Raw genomic sequence first — 21,976 nt, 5'->3', positions numbered from 1 at the left:
CGAAAGAGATTTCAAAGTATATCCTCATATGTTCTGAAAAGGAGCATTTGTTGGATACCCTCCAATTCTTGACGACAGAATCATCTAAATTTGACAGAGTTAGATCAATGACCTCCTCCCTGTCTCTAATTTTAATGGTAGGGTCATTTTCTTTATTACATATTCTTAGATTGTAAGATAATATAAAATTGAAAATTTACTCACCTCTAGGGTTTGTATCTTTACTGCCCCAGTGAAAATGGTGGGCGTTGACGTCACATCCAAGGATTACGTTACAAACGCCCAGGTTCTCCTTTAGCAGCCTGTGTACCCCCTGATTTGGTGGATCAGGGTCCTCATTTGGCATGTAGATTGAGGACAGGAGAGTGGCCTTCTCTCTACCGTTCTCCAGTCGCACCGTACACATGTCTTCATTACTATAATTAGATAGAAAGATTAGATTAAGGTTCTTCCTACCTACCACACAGGTCCTCACCTTGTCCCCCTCGGACGATGCGAAGACCTCGAAGTTGGCATAGTTCAGTCCAGAGACCTTATTTTTGTATATATAAGGTTCGAGGACTAGAACAATGTCCACCTCTGAGTTCTTTTTTGATAAGGGTTCATAGAATTTACCAATTACCGCTTCAGAGAGCTGTATATTCCCAGAGATCCTCGGGTATCTGAGAGAATTTTCTGGTACACCATTACCGCTGCAGCCGCTCGCTACACAGGAAACATCAAATTTGCAGCGGTGGCAAAATACCCCTCAGCGTAATGTTGGCGACATATGTTGAGAATTTCAGCCACTTAGAACTTCTCTACAAGTGGTTTACGGACTCAGCGATAAACTGTAGATCCCATATCATTGAGCTAATATGAATCGGGGTGCTTTCATTGATATGAAAGAAGTCTCCCTTGTCCCTGCCTGCATCCCTTCCACAATCAGACTTCCTCAATACAGGCACGTCAAGAGAGATCTTCATGATTTAGAGAGGTCAAAAGGTGCAAACGTTAATCTCTAGAAGTCGACGCCAAAAGTGCCATTTAGGGAAAATAGTATAATCATAAGTTTCCCTCGGCTTTACTTTTTGGTACGAAAGTTTTCATCCCATATTTGATTTATGCATATGTCCATTTTAAACCAGAAAGTATTGCTCACCTTGAAACTTATTTTATTTTTTTTTTCTAAATTACTAATATTTTCTTTCTCTTATATTCTCCTATTTCTAGCTGGATATTTCTATATTTGCTTTTGGCGAAAAGGAACTTGTTTACAATTTGTATCCATTGCAAGTTGGCTGGCAAAATCTACCTGAACTTACCTTAGTCTATAATACACAAGCAGATCCAACAAAGGATGAGGCCCAGAATAATTTACTCAGTGAATTAGTACAACGATCAATACTGAAGAAAGTATTCGTTTTGGTGAGTCACTATTAAAACTTAATAACTCAAAAGAGGATCTTCAAAATAACCGAAAACTATTTCTATTACCTTTATTTTAGCCGCCATTAAAACAACAATTAAGTAAATGAAATGTTTTCCACGGAAACAGAAGAGAGATATCCTGAAAACTGTACACTAAGTAAATATACAGAGCTGCAAAAAGAAATCGGCAAAAACACCCACTTTATTCGGATCGACGAATAAAAGGTGTAGGAAACAATAAATTGTGTAAACATTTATTTTTATTACCACTAATGCAACTTAATTTAAATGAAATATGAAAAGATATACTATATTTTTAATATATAATAATTATTATTTTATATTTTTTCTTTACTCACAAACTTTTCAATTAGTATAGGCAATTTTTGTTTGTATTTATTTTTAATTAGAAAATCTAAATAATAATATAAAAAAATAAACTTGTTTGTTTAATATGAGTAGAAAGTTATGGAAAAATATATATTATATTAAAGGTAAAAATAAATAAGGAATATTTGTTGTTTTCTTTTGGTTTTCCGGTGTCATCATGTTGGGGTTAGGAAATGTTTTATAATGCCAACCGGTATATGGTACCTTATTCTGTATATTTTTGCGATAGCTGATTTTACCTCGAAATTTGATGAAGACTTTACGAACATTAAGGGAATTTGCAAGACCATGCCTAAAATTATTTTGAAGACCTTTGTATTGTCGTGTAATAACATCCATTGTCAATGTATTATTTATTTTTAAACTCATTAAACTTACCTCTTAAGGCCTGCGTACATAAGCTGCCTTTCCTGATTGCCTTGCTTTCCTGCTTCATTTCTGACATAATAAAAATAAAAGAATAAAGACGGCCGAGCAAATTTCGAACTGGGTTGCCCTTTTCTTTTTTATTCTTTTATCAGAAGCAAGCAAGTAAGCAGGCAAGGCAGCTTATGTACTCACCCCTTTATTTGTTCCCAACTTAGTAAACGTAGTTGTTTACTTCCAGGTGCGTCAATAACTAAGTCAAGGCCACACAATGCTGATAGATCAACAGCCAACGACAACACGTTACAACCATATTCACACTAGACTGGTTTTAACTCAAAGGGAAAAAATCGATGTCGGATTTTTTATGTGGCACCCTCCTAAAATGTTTAGTCATGTTAAAAATTAAGATTGCCAAAGTTTGAGCTCAATCAGAATATGTTAACACGTGCCACTGGGGCCTCAAAGTTTCCAAGGTCCCTTTATATAGCCAAAATTAAAATCTGATCCGATTTTCAAAATTTGTTGTAGGATTACTTGTTTAGCCACTACAAAGAACTGGTAAAGTGAGCTCACTGCCAGCAATTGGAAGTGAGTATCGCACCCCCTCGCCTAAGAGTTCACTCCGGAGACACGCCAAGGAAGATCGTTGGTGGATTACACAAACAATTTCTATAGCATTATTGTAATTACGTTTTATCGCGTATGCCGACACTTCGGAGTGACTTCCAAGGCGATTGTTTACATTTATTTAATGTTAAGTTAAGTTAAAGTTTATTGAGACTCATAAAAAAACATACAATGCAATACATACAATTTAAAACATTTACAAGAGGACTTAAAACTATAATGTATTATTTTAATTTTAGTAATTTGGGTGAATTAACAAATTGAAATTGTGGTAAAAGTAATATTTTAGTTATTATCATAACAAATGCTAAATTATGCTTGCTCCCGGCATCCACCATATTTTGTAGAGCTCTTGGTCTACAGATAAAATCCTTAAAAACTACATTTAAATTTTTACCTTACAAACTAAAAACAACAGAAAAAAAACTAACCTCTGTGTGTACCAGGAATAGTGGATGCATAAAAGGAACTGCCAGGAATGTTGTTTTGACCCACCAAAATACCAATGGGTGACAAATAATTGTATTTGTCCAACATAAATTTTGTTCTGCACTTAAAATATTTTGTATAACGTTTCCTTCAAAATTTTGGAGACTCTGTACAAATTTAAGAGTACAATTTTGGGCGTAATCTGCAATGCGCACGACTGATGACTTTTCATAAATATATTTATTTGAAAATCTCCTGTTTTCCGATTTGTAGTTCTTCCCAATTTATCGAAGTTAACTCCAAGGTATTTAAACGAGTTTTTAAATGGAATTTCGTTCCCATGAAGAAATAATTTCAAACTCTTGCTTTGTGGAACCACGAACCGTTTGCATTTTCCGGATGCGTTTCGTAAGCATAACGCTTTACTTTTCGCCACATTAAAAAAACAAAAAATAAACATTGTTCCACAACATCCCATACGGGACAACGGAGACTTCTCTCATATCAATGAGTGCACCCCGATTCATATTTAGCTCAAAGATATGGGACCTACTGTTTATCACCGAGTCCGAACGGCGTGTCTAAAGACACCACTTGTGGAGAAGTTTTTCAAGGCTGAAATACTCAGGAAATGTCGCCAGCATTACTGAGGGGTATTTTGCCACCGTTGAAAAATGTTTTGATGTTGCCTGGTCGGGGAATCGAACCCCCGACCTTCTGCGTGCAAGGCGGGCGTGCATACCATTGCACCACGGTGGCACCACATTGATTTTAATTCCCCAATCCAAATAAAAATTATTCACTTGCTCAAGGTGTGAAGATACCTGACAGAGAGCTTCGACGGGCGATTCATGGTGCGCGTAAAGTAACGAATCATCGGCATATAATATTCCCTTCGAATCACCAAATTCGTGAGGTTATATCCCCCATAGATGACAATTCATTGTTATGCAAAACACAGAATTTCCTATTTTTAAAAAAAACTTTGGACAAGCTTGTTCAAAGAATTTGGAAAACCTATTCTTACCATTTTATACAATATGCCCTTATGATCGGCCCTATCAAATGCTTTTTCAACATCAAGTGAAACCGCAATTGTACACTTACGTTCCCTCAAATGTTGAACAACATCGCTTGTAAATTTAAGAAGAGGATGTAGTGTTGAATTTCCTTTCTTAAACCCAAATTGACATTCTGGAATAAAACTACTGGTAACACTTAAGTTCAATTTTATTTTAATAACTTTTTCAAATAATTTTCCTAAATTTGGAAGCAGAGAAATGGGTCTCAATGCAGTTACGTCATTGTTACCACGTTGTTTCTGAATCGGTAGTATTTTAGCAATTTTCCATGAATTTGGAAAATAGGAGTTATTAAAACAGTTATTATAAATAAAAGCTAAAAGTTCATACGCCTCTTCTGGAAATTTTTTAATTAGAAAAATTGAAATGTTGTCTATACCTGCAGATTTTTTATTGTTCATAGAATTTTGGAAGTGAACAAGGAACTATCAAGGTCGTTTGCCACGTCACACTCATCGTTAAATGTTGCAATTGAAAGTGGAATATTTGACATGACTTGATTAATAGTATCGTCAACACCATCAGCATTTCTGACGCGAGATGGAGAATTAAAAACGGCTTGAAAATGGTATTTTAAAACAACTAGCTGACGATAAGTACCTTCGATTTCTAACCCATTGACGGCTACTGTTTTAATAGAAGCGCGATTAGAACGACCAATAATATTGTAAATGTCTTTGTATGTTGAGGGACCAGGTTTAATTTTAGCAAGGCGGCTATTAAACGCTTTGGCTTGCTCTATATTTATTTGCTCTTTTATTATTACCGAAATAAGTTCAATTTGTTTTGAAGTAAGTAGATAATCAGGACGCCTGCGATAAAGGTTACGAGAATAAATATTTTTCAAGTCCTTTTGCCACCTATATTTAGTTTTTAAGAGTTTTTTTTAACTTTCTCCGATGGAACAAATTTTTTATTGGAAATTTCAATTTGTTCGGAGTGGCTGGAAGAAACTCAATTTACTGATGTCTCAAATTTTTCTATATAATAATCAATCTCCTGGTTAGATAAATTTCGATTTTTCGGAGGCATGTTCGCTGAAATTGCGCTACTAACATCATTTTTGAAAACTACCCAGTTGGTGTTCATAAAAGAAGTAAACGTTCTTGGATTTTTATATATAAAATCAAAGTCCGATAAGACAATGTTAATACTCAATGGGAGATGATCCGAAAGAGTAGGCAATGTTGACGTTTTATAGTTTATACTCAAACTGTCAATAATGTTATTACTTATTACGAAATGATCTAAGTGCGAAGGACCAGAGGGAAAAGAAGGATGCAAATCACAAATCCTTGAAACAGAAAGGGGTTCGTTCTGCAACCAATTCAACAGAATGCAACCATTGTAATTGTTATCAGCATCACCCCAGGAAATATTTTTCGCATTTAGGTCTCCTCCTAAGATTAGACCGTCAAAACTCTCGGCATATCGTAAAATTGCATTCAAACCATTTACAATTTCTAAACGATTATAATTGCTGGGGAAGTAAAGAGAACCTACAATAAATTTCTTATTGGCTCCATTGTATTTGACATCCACAACTGCAAAAACGCTTAAGAAGTTATGTCCCGGGATACAAATTCTTCTAAAAGAAAGGGATTTTTTAAATGCGATCGCAACTCCTAAAGGGCTTTTATCGTAAATTACTGAGTAATTATCCAAGAGTGAAAAAGTGTTATTACGCAAGTGTAATTCTTGCAAAAAAGCTATATCTACTTTGTAGTTAGTCATAATAGAATTTAATTCAACTCTTCTAGAACGATCTATTAAAGATCTGACATTAAATGTAACAATATGTAAATTTCTACGGGCCATATTGAGACTCAATAGTCTTCAAGTTTCTTATGCATTCAGCGTTAGCTTCCTCTTTAGACATTGTCTTATACTTCTTCATAAATGTCATTATCTGTTGCTCCAAAGTAGGTTCCTCAGGCTCAAGGAACTGTTTAGCAATACTCATAAAATCCGAAATTAGTGACGAATTGAGATTTTTAGACTGAGACTGGTTAGAGTCAGATTTTAAAAAAAAAAAAAACTTGCATATGATTGACCTACAGCATTTTGACAAGCCTTATCTACAATATTAGTTGCCAACAGGTTACGCGACTTTTGCTCATTTATATGTTCATTACGCATAGCACAGGAATTTTCATAGGCTTTACAAACGCTGTAATTAGAAGGATGCCCTCGTTCTTTACAATTAACACAGAATGGTTGAAGACCGCCATCAGATTTAAATGAGCATTCGCCAGGGGCGTGTGATTGATCACACTTAAGACAAAAGGTCTGTTACAATTTTTAGAAAAATGACTCCATTGTTGGCACCTCCAACATTGGGGAATTTTCGAATTTACTTTAGGTTTCTCAAAAGTAACCGTTTGACCCAAAATTTCCTTAATGCTTGTGATATTAGTAAGCAATGCTCCTGCTTTTAAGGTGATCAAGAAAAGGCCCGTGTCAAACCCTTTTTTCCTTGAATAATCGGTAGAAAATTTCGTAACTGACTCTGCAGTGTTAGGAGAAATTTCGTCGATATCTTGTTTAATATCTATAAGGTTCGTTTTATAATATAAACCCCTACAAATAACAGTTTGGCGTTTTAACTCTTTAGGAGTGTAAAAATATGAATCAAAGCCCTTTCCCTTAAGCAATTGCATCATTTCAGTGTGCGCATTGGTATCAGTTAAATATAGTTTACTTCTACCTCCTGATTTATTCTTAATCCTGAAGGCAACGTTCTTGGCTTTTAAGTTAGCAATTAAGGAATTAATATTTCGCATGAAAATAGGCGGACAAAACGATTTCGTGGCGGATCCCTTTACAATTAAGGGAGAGGTTTTTTGAGCATCACTCGTTTTGGAAGTTACAGGAAGTGTGTTTTTAGCTATGTTATTATCAGATTCAATATCCATATTGCCTAATATAGAAAATCTATTAGAAGAAGAAGTTTGTCTCACGGAATTCCCCTCCATGTTAAACTTTCGTTTTCTAGAAGTAACGATTTTGCCAGCATCATCCCGTTTAAATTTCTTGTGTTTGACAGTTGTAAATGTTTCATCACCATTGATTTTCAAATTATCATGATCCATAGCTTCAGAAGACAAAATGGAAGTTATTGTATCCGTACTTCCAAAATTCGATTTACTAGACAGATTCGTTGGAAAATAATTTCCTACTTTCATCAACTGAAAATCTCCTGAATTTTCCTTTTGCAGTGATTTAGAGATAATTGCATCTTTTTTAGCAATAAGTTTTTCCACTGATTTGCCAGATGTTAATGTGCCACATTGGGAAAGAAGAGCAGGAGAATTCTGATCTTCAATATTAGTCGGATGTACACAATTGATGGGATTTTTTGCTATTATCGATTCAATTGGGGCCGTGCCCCCGAATGCGGGTCCTTGACAAGTTCTTCCATATTGGAAAAAAGCCAAATTAAAGAGAAATAAGTCATTTTTGATAATTCAGAGGATTTCTAGAAATTTTTTCCACGCAAATAACAAGTTTTTCAAATTATTTTTTTTTTTTTTTCGACTTTAGAAACAACCGGTAGGTTTGAATGTTCTATATCGAATCATTTATCATTTATTTAACTGCTAAACCTAAATAACAACGGGACGTACACAAATATTTCACCAACCTACCAAAACGACGTTCTCTGAGCGTCCGTATTACACAAATACGTTGAGTCCCAAATCACATTTAAACACACAAAATCCGCGACCGAAACTTACTTAAATGTTTTCATTCGTAAAACAAATAATTTTCCTTTGCAATGAATTGTATTTCATGTTTTGTTGGGCTTTTGTTTTTAAAATACAAAACACACACACACATACAAACAATAACGTCCTGTCAAAGTTAAACTTTTTCAACTTACAAAAAGTATACGCTCGACGTATTTCGGTAGTTCTCATAAGAATACCTGTGTTCTACTTTTTTCACCACACACGCCCTGGGTATACGTCCGTATATAGGTATGGGCCTAATGATTCAACACATTTGAACAAATACAGTCGGACCTCGATTATCCGTGATGGTCGGGACCGGAGGCATTACGGATACATAATCGATTTTCACGGATAATGGAGGCAATGTTTTTATGGAGTTTTTGAACATATTTTTAAGTAAAAAGGTCATAGTATTGTACAGTAATAATAGAGTCAGCAATTTTTGTTATATTTCTAAAGGTAATCTACAAAATTTTCGAAGGATACATAATACCATCATCAGATTCATCTGAATTGACTTTGTCCCATTAATATACAAATTGTGTAATATGGGAGAATTTCCAGTTTTCTTTTGTCTACCTTTTGTGTGCTTAATTAAACTTATTGAAAAATGTGTAGGGTAATAAAGTTTATAACGAAAAATATAGGAAATGGAAAAAAAGACCAACATTTCTTTTCTATCCCGGATAATGGAGGTTCCCGGATAATCGATTCACGGATAATCGAGGTTCAACTGTATAGAACATTTTCTATCTGATGATTATATGAGACGGTGGTGCAGTGGTAAGCATACTCGCTTTGCACTCTGAAGGTCCGGATTCGCTTCCCAGGTCAGGCAACAATACATCACATTTTTAAAATGACAAAATTAATGTAGGCAGAAATTGCTAAGAATAATTTCTCTAAAAGAGAGGAGAAATAAAAAAATAAGTAAAAATAAAAAATAAAAATAAATAGAAAAAAAAAATAAAAAAATATTTTTGTAATTTCTAGAACTATCGCGGAAATGATCTTCTAGAAGTGTCGCTGGAGTGACTTCCAAGACGACACGCCGGCGTGGTTCATTTCTTCACAACGGAGGTCACTTCAGGGTGACTTCTGCGACTATCGCCGCGACTGTTTTCATCGCCCTGAGCGACACGCCTAAGTCACTTCCGCGATAGTTTTTGCTTGCAGGGAGATTGATAGTTGGTGTGGCAGTGAATATGTGTGAGTGTGTTGGTATTTTTCGAACTGTCACTTGCATGTATAAACGGGGGGTTAGAACCCCTAGTCTCATGCACGAATACAAAGTAACTTACGTTTCGGAAGTCAGCCATGTTGTCGATGTAGACCCAGCTTAGATGTTACCGTCGTGAACATCCCTATCACGATCTAGTGGACAGGCTTCTCCTCCCAAGCACGTCAGGATCTTCATGATCTGGAGAGAGAGAGGTCCAAATGTACAATCGAGAACCTCTAGATCAACAAGCCTATCAGGAAGGCCTGGGGCCTAATTACTGATTTCGATCCGATCGAGTATTTGCTCGTGAATAAAAAATCGAACTATAAAGATCTATTCGCGCCACCAACCGTACATTTACTAAGGGGGTGTTTACACTAGCCATCAGAAGCTTAGTCGTGACAGAAAACCTGGTTTCCCATCACGCCTCATCCTTCCTAGAACCTTAGTGGTGTCAGCAACCATCTGGTCTGGTAGTAGTGTACTTAACTACTAGGTCTCATTATTTAACACTCAGGAGACCGCAGGACCCTCACAATAACCCTAACTCACTAGAGTCAAGCCCAAATTTACTAATACAAACACATAAGTGTCCGAGTCCTCCGAGTCAATCAAATACATAGAACCGGCCGCCATGGAAATGGGAGAATGTTTTCCTTGTCTGTGATTCGTGTAGTTATGTGCTATTAAAAAAAAATGTCTCCACACAATAGTTTTCAATTAATTTTCATTTTTTATTAATATTTTTAAATAATAACATTTTCACTGTAAGAAAAATTTATGATTTTTCTTTTTGAAAACAAGCCAAACTAAATCATAGAATAAATAGCACTAAAAATAGGCGACATACACATAAGAAGTCATGTATTTATTTGATTGGAATATTGAAACACTAAATTTTGTAAAATGTAACACAAACTCAATGGGAAAAGCAATGTGCTGGGAATTTTTATAATAATACTATTGTTTTTTATTCTTTCTTATATTCTTAACAATTATTATTTATTGCTTGATGTAAATTTAAAAACACCTTTACGTTGGCTACGATTTTCACCCTGTAAATAAAAGAAAAATTATTAGAATAGTAAATGAGAATATTCTAAACTTCTACTTACCGCCAAACGATTTCCAAACAACAATACAGCCTTATCCTCCTCGGGTGGTGACGAGAATTCACTTTGATTTGTTGTTGCCGGTCTCCGTATTTGCAGTTTTTGTTTAATGGCCTGTGATACAATAACTTTGCGGCTAACCGATTTCATGGCCATTAACAAATCCAACCATGTCCATGTTACATTATGATATTCCAGTGTGGGTATAACCAAAGAGAAGTCGGTAATATCTTCCAAATTCTTCTCTTTGTTGCCCTTGTAGCTGACACGTACTGGTACCTCGGGAATTTTAATATATATAAACAATTTGTTCTTCTCAGCACGCTCCTTCATTTTCTCAACATCGTCTTTTTCGATTTTCACATAAAACTCTGAATCCTTGGAGGATTTCTTTGCTTTTGCTTGTTTCTTGGAGGATTTTTGGACATTTGATGATGACGAGGAACCGGAGGAATTTTCTTCTAAATCATCGACAGCCTCGGTTTCGGAGGCATCTCTATCGGGAAAACAGAATTTCAACATTGTTGAATAGAACTTCTTTGTTATGGCTATCGTTATGGGGGCTACATTTATTTCGAAATGCTCCTTAACGGATACACCGCCCACGGGTGGTTTTTCGCGGCAAAATACACGCAACACACGTTTATGAGTATCAACTGGCATGTCCTTTTGTATTTCGGTGGGCACTAAAACTTCTCGATAAATTTCACGAGGTATCAGGTTGTTCATGCGTATATTACCCAATTCCAAAAGATGTTCCACCGAATCATCACTCTTCGATTTTTTGGTATACAAGAAACCACTTAGCACCAAATCGGCAATACCAATTTGACCATCCGTTTCGGTTAGACGCCACTGGGCCCTCTTAAAGCATATCTCATTGGCCCTTACAATGTTCACAGTTTTGTCCGAACGTACATTTGATATTTTGCTCAACTGCGACAGTTGGGTCTCTTTATAGCACAACAACATGCTATCCAATTCCTCACTCAGGGTATTCAGCTCTTCTTTACTATCGCGTATGAGTCTTTGTACACGATCGTATTCCACTTTCCATTCCATGGTATCACTTTCATCGGCCCTTTGACTTATGAAATGTATGTCCTTTTCCAATGAACGTATCTTCATTAGAAGACTACGTATGAGTGTCTGCTTTTGCTGTATGGGTCGCTTTTGATCTTCTGTGGAATGCAGTTGCAACTGGAAACGCATACGGGCCAGTTTTTCTAAAGCCTGTTTTCTTTGCGGTTCCACATAGAGTAGAAGATTGTTGACTATATCCAAAATCATGGCATATTGCAATGAATTCGTGCATACATCCAAATCGTGATGCATTAGGGTAAAAGCATCCATCGGATCGTCTTGTCTTTCCCAGGGTGAGAGAGTTTCTTCCGATGGCGGCGGTGGCATGTCGGTTATTGCATTTGGATCCACGGTGTCACCATAACTGACATAGAAAAATTCACACTTACATCGAGAGACAATACGTTGCAATTGTATGGGTTGATGGCCACCGGAATTTTCACTAGATGAGGCACCCACTGTTTCACTGACCACACCACCCACACTGCGCCCGCTACCAACCAAATGGGGAATGTCAGGCAAATCGTTTATCACCGCATCATCTTTGTCTTGAATGTTGTCCACTGTCAACCACATAATTTCCCTTTCCAAGAGAGAATCATGTTCTCCGGCGCTAACAGTGGCATAGTACTGCATGCATTCCAACAATCCCTTCCATGTGGTTTTCGATACCAATGAACGATCACGCCAAACCGGACGATGTACACGTTGTAATATTTCCGCCTTGGCAGCACTTATAATCACATAGCCTGATGTCTCTGAACCTTTGAGTAAAACTTGTGAGTTCACCAGGGATATGGACCAGTTTTCGTGTATCACATCATGAGCCGAACATGCTTGCAAACCCTGCAGTTGTAACTCGCGAGATTGTGTTGTTTGATCATCGCTATAAACATTGAATTTATGATCAGCTTCGGCTATAAGTTGTTGCAACATTGCCGTTGCATGACTAGCCGCCGGTTGGGGTTTATTGATGGTTGTGTTAGTGGTCGTAACTGCAAGTAAAAAAATTGAGAAATTTTTACAGAAAGTGGTCGTTGTGCTGTTGTTTACAACTTTTTTTATGACCAAGCCCATACTTCCTAACAAAATGACCCGAGGACATAAAAAAAACTTATGCACACGACAACTATCGGTGAGAATGACTCCAAAAACAAAAAACAAAACAAATTCCAGGATGAACTATGGCGTTCCATTCCTTCAAGTACCTCCTCCACAATGTTCAATACTCTGCTCTTAAATCCAGTTTAAAGCCACTTCTCGCAACGTGTTGGGTTGGGTCTCTTAGCTTCGTTGACCTAACTCCTTCACCGTGTCATTTGATGAAGAAGGGTTGGTTTCGGTAGGAACCACACGGTCAGGTGAACAGGCCTAGCTTTTGGCATCCCTGACTTAACCTGTTGTTGATTCATCCCCTTCGACTTGGTATCCTTCGACTTTGTGGGGTGTTCCGCCTGTGCGGTGGCTAAGCCTACCTTGAAGTGGGTGGGTGTTGTAGTCAAAAGTGGTGAATCATTTGTGGGGCGTTGGCCATACTTACTAACATACTTCCTAACAAAATGTCCCGAGGACATAAAAAAAACTTATCGACACGACAACTATCGGTGAGAATGAAACAAAACAAATTCCAGGATGAACTATGGCGTTCCATTCCTTCAAGTACCTCCTCCACAATGTTCAATACTTTGCTCTTAAATCCAGTTTAAAGCCACTTCTCGGAACGTGTTGAAATTTTAATAGCGGGTAGCCAATTTAAACCCAGTTAATAGAACATGAGGGAGCTAATTGATATAACCGTCACTTACAAGAACGACTCTGATATTAAGATATGGAGAGTATCGGAAAAGTGTTCTTTTTGGATCACAGGATGACACTTTCCAAATCTTTATACTTGGAGTCAAAAAGAATTCCCAATTACCTATCCGGAGTGGAAATCCCAACCGGTTTGGTGGACCCCTGCTCTCATCATTTTGATAACAGGCAGAGGAGGTAGAAGGTTTGGAGTTCTGGCTCGGGTTGGGTCTCTTAGCTTCGTTGACCTAACTCCTTCACCGTGTCATTTGATGAAGAAGGGTTGGTTTCGGTAGGAACCACACGGTCAGGTGAACAGGCCTAGCTTTTGGCATCCCTGACTTAACCTGTTGTTGATTCATCCCCCTTGACTTGGTATCCTTCGACTTTGTGGGGTGTTCCGCCTGTGCGGTGGCTAAGCCTACCTTGAAGTGGGTGGGTATTGTAGTCAAAAGTGGTGAATCATTTGTGGGGCGTTGGCCAAGTAAACATCTCTTCTAGTTAGCGTTTAGGGGCGTTTAGCATCTTCGGACATCGATATGAGAAGGCAGAACTTATTAAGTTCAGGATTTCTATTTTGGTATGTAAGGTTGAGTTGCTCACCACTTTAAGATTGATGGATGAAGGGAACCCTCGATGTACTTCCGGGATTAGTGCATCGACCTACGGCACGGCCTCTTCTTTTCAGATAACTGATTTGTATAGCTAGCTGAGGCGGTTATCGACCAAAGTTATTGGTCGGGGTTCCATCCTCAGTAGAGTCCGGCTTCGGGAGGCAAGTTATATCGTCTTCGGCCAATGGACGGTCCTGTTTCCACCGCCAGGGCCAGTTTACTGACAACTACAGACGCTGGAACGACTGTGGTCTCGAGGTCGTCATCTGATAAACTGTTCTCGGCCCCAACCACAGCACTACTGTGGCTGAGACCCAGGGCCGTCGTCTGTACAGAAGGGCTAGAAGATGTCTGCTTTATTCAGCCAGATCATCCTTGACAACTTCGTTATTGGGAACGTGTTGTTCGTCCCCCACGGAAATACCGTTTCACCGCAGTCAGGGTTTCTCCAGTATTGTCATGCATTCGATTTGGGATATTTATTAGAGTTTTCATCTGTAAGATGCATACGTCATTGATGAAAGGAGGAAGGGCATAGTTCTCCATTATGATGGCACGGACTTGAGAACTAAGTCCATACTACGATGAGACGCCAAGGTATCAACGAGGCTCCGTTCAAATACGCCCAGCATGATGGGATGTTTAATTCCTGTGGATAACTCCACTCAACATCTCCAGATGTATCGCGCCAATATTGATTCCCTGACGGGGATAATAATCTTTCCTTCTGAAGAGGATGAACAGCTGATTGAACAACTAGGTTCCCAATAATTCAATGGGAGATTTTCAGCTTTCACCTTACAATTTCTACTATTTCTATTGAAGTCAGTGGAAAAGGTTCTGGATCTTGAAATTAGGCCGCAATTAGATTCTACAAAGATCAGTAACTCTGCCCGATTAACATAAAGGGAACAATCCCACGGCAACGGGTTCTTACGTACAGGATTGTCACGAAACAATAGTGTTTCGGCCAGCGGCTGCCAGTCCTATCCTTCTACGTAGGTTACATGCTGCTACAACAACAACATAAAGGGAAAGTAGATAGAAACCGCCTTTCTGGATATAGAAGGGTAATAATACCGAAGACATATTCCTAAAATCTTGCTTCGAGCATTTCTTATTATGTTGCCTCCCTCGTTACAAGAATCTGAAAATTTTCAACTGTCTTTTATAATCTGCTCTAGTTATACATTTTGTGTTGCACCTGTGTTCAGAAGTGACTAACTTTGTAAAATATAAAAAAGGGACTACTTACTCGGTAAAACCTCCGCCGTTGTACTGGGCAATGTACTGTCACTGCGTTTATTTTTCATCAGAGTTGAATTTCCCTCCTTGCGATAACTTTTAACCGCCTCCGTTGAAAGGTTGTTTTTCAGCTTTTGAGATTTCATAAATGAATCGAATAACGCAAAGGCAACATCACGATTATTTTTTGTCCAAGCACCTTTTAAATCGTACACCACCAATTTATGTGTTGGTGTGGTGGTTTTAGTTTTTGTTGATTCTTCATCGTTGTTTGATTGTATAAGAGCTTCACGGCCATACGAGACACGTCCAACACTGAGAAAATAAAAACGCACCTTATTAACATTATCGGCATTGGCAATATTCTCTGAGGAACTATCGAATTTTTCAGGTTCAATACTTTTCAGCCAAATTTCGGCATCATTCAATTCACAATTCATATACACTGTGGACCAATCAGCTCGTGGACGGTGTATTAACCCATCGTCTATGGGTGAGAGAGACAAAAGATATTCCGAACTAAAGGAAACACGTCCACCATTTAATTGGAAGCCTTTGTGACGGGCATGCGACATCCAATACAGCACCTGGAAACGATGCAAACTCATTTGCAAATTCGCCTTTTTGTAGTGGCGACTGAGTTGTTTTTTGCGTGGCCTTACATTATCGAAAACTGGACCCCGGCGTGTGGGTCGCGTAACACCAGATAGAATAAGTTTCAAACTCTCAAACCATCGCAAAGTACTGCCATATAATACCAAGCTAGGTATATCATATTCTATGTCAACACCGGGTTTTGATTTGGTTTCAAATGATATCCATATATTTAAACTTATCGAACGGAAGGCCCGAAAAGAGTCATGCACCTGATTGCTAGAGTATTCTGGCAATTTGTCTGGGGCACAAGGCATTACTGCATGATGATCATTGGGATTGGCCAGGCAAATCCAATTCAATTTAAAAGTCAACTTCAAATGGGGGAAATGCAAGAGGCGACAATCATCATAACGCGAAGCTGTCCTAACTGTAACATTCAATTCACCACGAAACATTATTTTTGCATTTGTCCATACAATGCCAGCATTGTTCCAGGTTAATTCCATTTCTTCGGTGGTGTTATAGGGATCCAATGAGGCATGCAACAAAACCGTAAACTGCTTAACGATCATTGTTAAACGTCCATGGAAGAGTAGACGCATTTTATCCCAAAAGGGCAGGGGCGGACTGGGATCTTTAGAAGGAGCCGATATTTTTTCAAAACTTAAATTACACTGGGCCATTACTGGTTCCCAACATGGGCCAAATGCATAACTACAAAATTCCAAATCACAATTGAAGTCATGATAGAACTTTAAAGCCGTCATGCTGCGTTGTACCACATCCGTGCCGAATGGTTCACCAACATCAATGTAGACATCACGTTTGGCACGCTTCGATGCCGCCTGTTCCGCACCACACAATGTGCCAAAGAGACTCATTGTTTTCACATAGAACATGGGTTGGGGGAAATCTCTTAGCATGAATTTCCATTCTGAACAACTGACATGAACGTTGCGGCACCACAGTGTAGTAAATTCCAAACCTTCCTCTGGCCACGGACTATCTGAATCAATTTCTCGCATTATCCTCGTTACATTATCCGTTCCATGAATTGAGGGATCAGCCATAGCCATAATTTCTACATCGTTCATAATCCATGCCAGCAGACGTGTACGTACCGGACCACTTTCCCGTATCTTCTTTGAACGTTGTATATAAATTTCCGAATTTTTCTTTACCAATGTTGCATGTAGACTTTCAATCGTTCCCGCCGGCACCAAAAGTGTCTTCGAACAGATTTCAGCTATTTTCTTATCAAATAATGTTTTACGTTTAAGGCCTTCAAGGTATTCATCTACTAATAGAACATAGTTATCGCGAAGTTTGACTTCAAATGGATCATCACTGATTTCCAATAGGAATTCTTTAATCTAAAATGGGAAACATTAGGAATTTAAAATGATTTAATAATTCAGACACAAATGCAGTTGATATAACCACAAAATCGATGAGAAGACTCGCAAATAACTTAGACCTTTAGTTGTCTAAGAGCGTTAAGAAATTACATACCTGAATCACCATATCACTTGGTAACGGAGAACTCGCCGTAAATGGTTTCTTTTTATAATTATGAACTAGTTTCAGCCATTTAAAATGGGAAACAAATTGATTATTTACTGCATCATAAAAGTCATGGTCATATGGGAATATAGCCTGTAAATAATTAAATAAAATTCATTATTTTCTCTTTGTGGTCATAATGGCTTGGAAGAGCTCATAATCACCTTAAAACTTCCAATTGTGGTAACCCACACTTTATTTGTTGGCATAACAAAACCCTCACAATTCAAACGTTCTTGTGTCAACATTTCCAATTTGGCCAGTGAATGTATGTCCACATCCTTCAATGTGAATATGTGCTCATCATCGATTTTTATAAATATATTTTCGGCTGATATAAAATTGCCTTCTTTGCGACTAAAGAAAAGATTCTCGACAAACCATTGCATAGAGTGTCGTTCGGATAATTTTATTTCGAAAATTGTACTTCGTTCTGCTGATAACTCAATAATTAGCTTCTTGGAGTTATCTGGGGGACTTGATGTGACAGTTGGTGATTTCGGTGTTGAAGGTAAGGCGAGACTTGCTTTTAAATCTCCCATATCTCTGGCCAAGGTTAGGATATGCATGTGTAAATTGGAATTCCATATGGCTTCGGTACTTCCGGGTATATATACCGATAACTTTGGTCTCTTCTGTTCTGGAGTTTCATATTCCAAACGTATTAGTTTACAATTTGCAAATATATCGGTGAAATCCGTAAGACATAGTGAAGAAGCTGTCATGGAACGCATAATTGCCATTTGGAACTCCTCCAATTTTAGATGGGTCAATTGATGAGTTCGTGCCAAAGCAATTTCGGAAAAGCTCAACAGCAAACAGGCTTTGTGATGATTTATAAAGTATGCCGTAATATCTTTGATTTTTGCTGAAATCAAAAGATTGCTGGATGACTTTTGTTGTTGTATAGTACTGGATTTATTTGTCGCAGCTGCCTTTGCCTTGAGGCCACCATATTGTTTAATGCAAGAAACTGTTTTTATAACAAATGTGGCCAATGTCATGCTATACTCCGTGCGAAGTGTGTGAATGGATACTTCCAATTTTGTGGCATTTGAATAAGAACTTAGTTTCACTAAACTAACCCCAATAAAGAATGGTGACCCAGGAGAATGTGATTTCTTGAGATTATTGGTGTCATTAATTGAATTTCCCAGTGACCACCATAATGATTCTATCATTAATTCTACACTCCAGTGACGTTGATTGAACAACAAATTGAATATTTTTGTTTTATACAACGAACTTCGTTTCTCATCGGTTTGTTCAAGCACCAAACGTGTATGACTGACACTCATGCCAGCATGCTCGTCATCATCCAGTTTCATTAGCATTGAAACATTCCATAGTTCGGCACAGCCTTTTACGACAATGTGTTTCATTACCCATTCGAGTAATCCATTTTTACTACCACTATCCGCAAGGCCGGGGGATTTAGAATTACTTGAGCCTTGCCAAGCATTCTGCAACGAACCCAAATGATCTGGCAGGGATTTTTGCTGCAGTAACATTGGTTGCTGTTGTTGTTGCTGACGTTTTCGTGAGAGAAAGTTATTGTGTACCCAGTCATAGATCTCGCTATGATTGTATATTATTTGGAAGGTTTTCAATTTCACATAGAGATTTAAAATATCATTTTTAAGCTGGAATATAATGTAAATTATTTTTTGCACAGTTCTAACATTTCGAAATATATACTTACCATGGAATCTATAGTAAATTGTTCTATGAAAAGTAATTTTTCATATTTTGTATCGATATCTAAATGTTGTAGGGTAACTTTGGTAAATACAGTGGGTAAATGGGCATCTTCATTAAATGATTTTGAATTAAAATCACCGGTTATCTGAAAAGGATGTGAAATAATTTTGGCACTTGTTATATTACCGGTAAGCATATTTTCGATTTCAGAAACTACTCTTAACAGAAAAATGTTGAAAAATTGTAGGGGAAATTACGATGTGCAGATTTTGCACCGATTCCCTTCGAGAGTTGTCAATATTGGTCTAAATGATTATCGAATTTGTCTTAAAATATGTGTAAACTTATGAAGCTACTTAGATTTTAAGTAAAAAATCAAAATAAAACTTAATAAATGATTTAATTCGCAACGAGGAACTAGGCATTGTCTCTCAACTCAACTAATTAAATTTTGTAAATACATATTCATATAAGTTATTGCTTCTTACATTTTTGACAAATACTTACGCTGAATAATTGCATCTTTGCACTGAAATCATTTTGTGAGTTTTCCTTTACAGCCGAGAATGTGGCAGCCTTTATGATGAAACTAAAATTCTTTGGTATTATTGGTGCAATCTTATGATAGGACTCGTTATTGTAGGATGTTTCATTAGAATTCGGTGCTGAAGAGAATGGATCAGGAGGAACAATATTTCGATTGGTTGTTATGGTATTTGTAGTAAGATTACTAGAACTGTCTTTGGAAAGATTCTGTGGAGGTAGTGTACGTTTTTTGGCTTCACTTAAGAATTCGTATAAACCACCGTGAATAGTCGCTTTGGCGTTGTTCATAGCCAAGGAAAGTTTCTGCAACAAAGTGTAAAGTCATTAATAAATAACACCAAACGAAAGAAGGACTTACATCGACAGAAAGCTGACCGTGTGAAAGTATAGTGGCATCCAAAGATATATCAAAACTCAGCTCACCCAAACATGGTCTAATCTTATTTACATTTTCCAAAGATTGTCTACGTGTTGGGCAATGTCTAAGCATTTTTGCCTACAAATATAAAATTATGAAACACAGTATAAATGCAATATAAAAAATAGAATTCTTACCTGTGCCTCATTAAGAACAGCATTAATTAAAAGTATTTTAGCATTTTGTACAATGCTACCATCCAAATGAAGTTCCTTGGCTGTGGCATGTATAAACCAACCAGGATCGAAATCATTATTCATTAACACCACTGATATATTGTTGATATGAACAGCCATAAATTGAGCACAAGTTAAAATACTTGGTGGAACTTTAGCATGACGAAAATCTGGCACTACCTTTCCACCTCCAATATCACTACCGAAATTGGATTGACGGCGAGACGTTTCCGGCGTTGAGCCATCGCTTTTTGTTGTTTGTATATCTTTGTTGATGCGAATATCGCGTATATAAATGGATACCAGTTTTGTCACTTCAGTATTAAAGAAACTACTGCGTAGACATATTTCTTCAATTTGCTGAAAAAAGAAGCAAGATATTAATTATACATCTTCTAATAAATGCAAGGGAGCAAGTCCAACTTAAAGGTTTATTTGGCTGTACTGATCACTGTTAGTGAATCACATGCAAAGCTCCCAAAGGTGTAAAGGGTTGTGGTCAGACCAACGAGACCAAGTGTATGTATCGAAACACGTCATCGAACAATTACGCTTAATAATATTTTCCAGTAAGACTTACCACAGAAAAACCACTTTTGCTGACGTGAACATTTTTCAAGGCCAAATAGGGAAGATTTATTCGACCAATGCGTACTTTAATTCGAAACTTTTTTACCAGAATCCAACTTATAAAAGCTGGCAATATCCTACAAAGAAAATATGTAAATGTAAATAAACAAAGTACTCTATTACTCATCACCGCCTATTATTGCCTTTTATGTTTCCATTACAGACGCCTCAAGCCTACTTACCAATATACAAAAACAAATAGGAGACCGAAGAATATAATCAACATCATATCAAAATTTTGTAGTAAACAAAAAAACAAAGAATTCCAGCAACATTTTTTCAAGAACCGTAGTAAACAAATGTACGGTTTGTTAAAAATAATTAATTAATTTAGAACATGTTCTAAATATCAGCTGTTAACACAAACAGCTGTTACGTTATCCAATCAGGGTGCATTACATTTTGCCAACGTAAATTTGTACAATGGGGTAGGTCGAAAAACAAAACGATTCGAATTCCAATTCCAATCCGTTCGAATTTCTACCAAACTCATCATGCTAGAACAAATACAAGGTAAAGTTAATACTACAACAAATACAACTCGAACAACAACCACAAAGGAATTTGTTTTTGTTTGTAACGTTACTGCCAGTTGTATTTGTAAACAATACAAGGAAATGTCTATAAATTATTGGAATTTAAAAAACTAATAATTTTTCACATTTGGTTGAATATTTTGGAAAACATGAATGAAAATTCGTAACATTTTAAAGTTTTATGTTTCCACATCATTCCACTAAATGCATAAATTCTCGCAGAAAGTAGAATTCTTGCAGAAAAGTTTGGGGTCGCTGGAAATTCATAGAAAAAGGAGAAGCTGTTTCAATGTTTTGTTTTAGAAATCAAGGAAGCACATGTTTATTAGGGCTTTATTTTTTTTAAATTTTAACAAAATACCTCACATATTAACAAACGTTGTATCGCCTCTACAAGCGGGGATTTACTGCGCGGCTTATCGTTCGAACTTGGAGGAGGTTACATATCATTGATATGAAGAAGTCTTTCTGAGTAATGGTTTTTTCCGAATGATATATTTTTTCTCAAAAAATATATGCCCCTAATGTACATCGAAATAGAAATATATGTATAAAATGTCATATGAAATTTGACAATAACGTTACAACCCAGTTCAGTCAGCTGTGTATTGCTGCTACCTTTTCTTATTCTACCATGCAAACTCATGTTGTTGTAGATTGAAAACAAATATGAATCAAATATTTGTCAGAAAACAAAAATT

The 21,976-nt window shown here is 37.1% G+C and overlaps 2 protein-coding genes across 2 annotated transcripts in view; one reads left to right on the top strand and one right to left on the bottom strand.

Annotated features, from left to right (window-relative positions):
* Window positions 1-1,704, top strand: part of gry (trafficking protein particle complex subunit 11 gry) — a 91,678-nt gene extending 89,974 nt beyond the window's left edge. The window contains exons 14-15 of the mRNA XM_073984867.1: window positions 1,213-1,407; window positions 1,488-1,704. Of these exons, the coding sequence (XP_073840968.1) occupies window positions 1,213-1,407; window positions 1,488-1,517 (225 nt within the window). The 3' untranslated portion in view covers window positions 1,518-1,704. The remainder of the gene's footprint in view (window positions 1-1,212; window positions 1,408-1,487) is intronic.
* An 8,272-nt stretch (window positions 1,705-9,976) lies between these two features.
* hob (bridge-like lipid transfer protein family member hobbit) lies at window positions 9,977-21,122 on the bottom strand. The gene is made up of 11 exons (XM_073987718.1): window positions 20,922-21,122; window positions 20,690-20,816; window positions 20,071-20,469; window positions 19,874-20,011; window positions 19,477-19,818; window positions 18,971-19,114; window positions 17,433-18,911; window positions 17,218-17,361; window positions 15,119-17,078; window positions 10,379-12,453; window positions 9,977-10,318 (listed from the first exon to the last, which is right to left on the bottom strand). Exons 1-11 carry the CDS (start codon window positions 20,966-20,968, stop codon window positions 10,262-10,264), a joined length of 6,912 nt encoding a protein of 2,303 aa, XP_073843819.1. The 5' UTR covers window positions 20,969-21,122; the 3' UTR covers window positions 9,977-10,261.
* Window positions 21,123-21,976: the final 854 nt, after the last annotated feature.

This window comes from Musca autumnalis, unplaced genomic scaffold (assembly GCF_047663935.1).
Source record: "Musca autumnalis isolate F117 unplaced genomic scaffold, ASM4766393v1 scaffold_4, whole genome shotgun sequence".
NCBI lineage: Eukaryota > Metazoa > Arthropoda > Insecta > Diptera > Muscidae > Musca > Musca autumnalis.
Note: the sequence above shows the minus strand (reverse complement) of the source record. Positions and strands in the feature narration are given on the sequence as shown.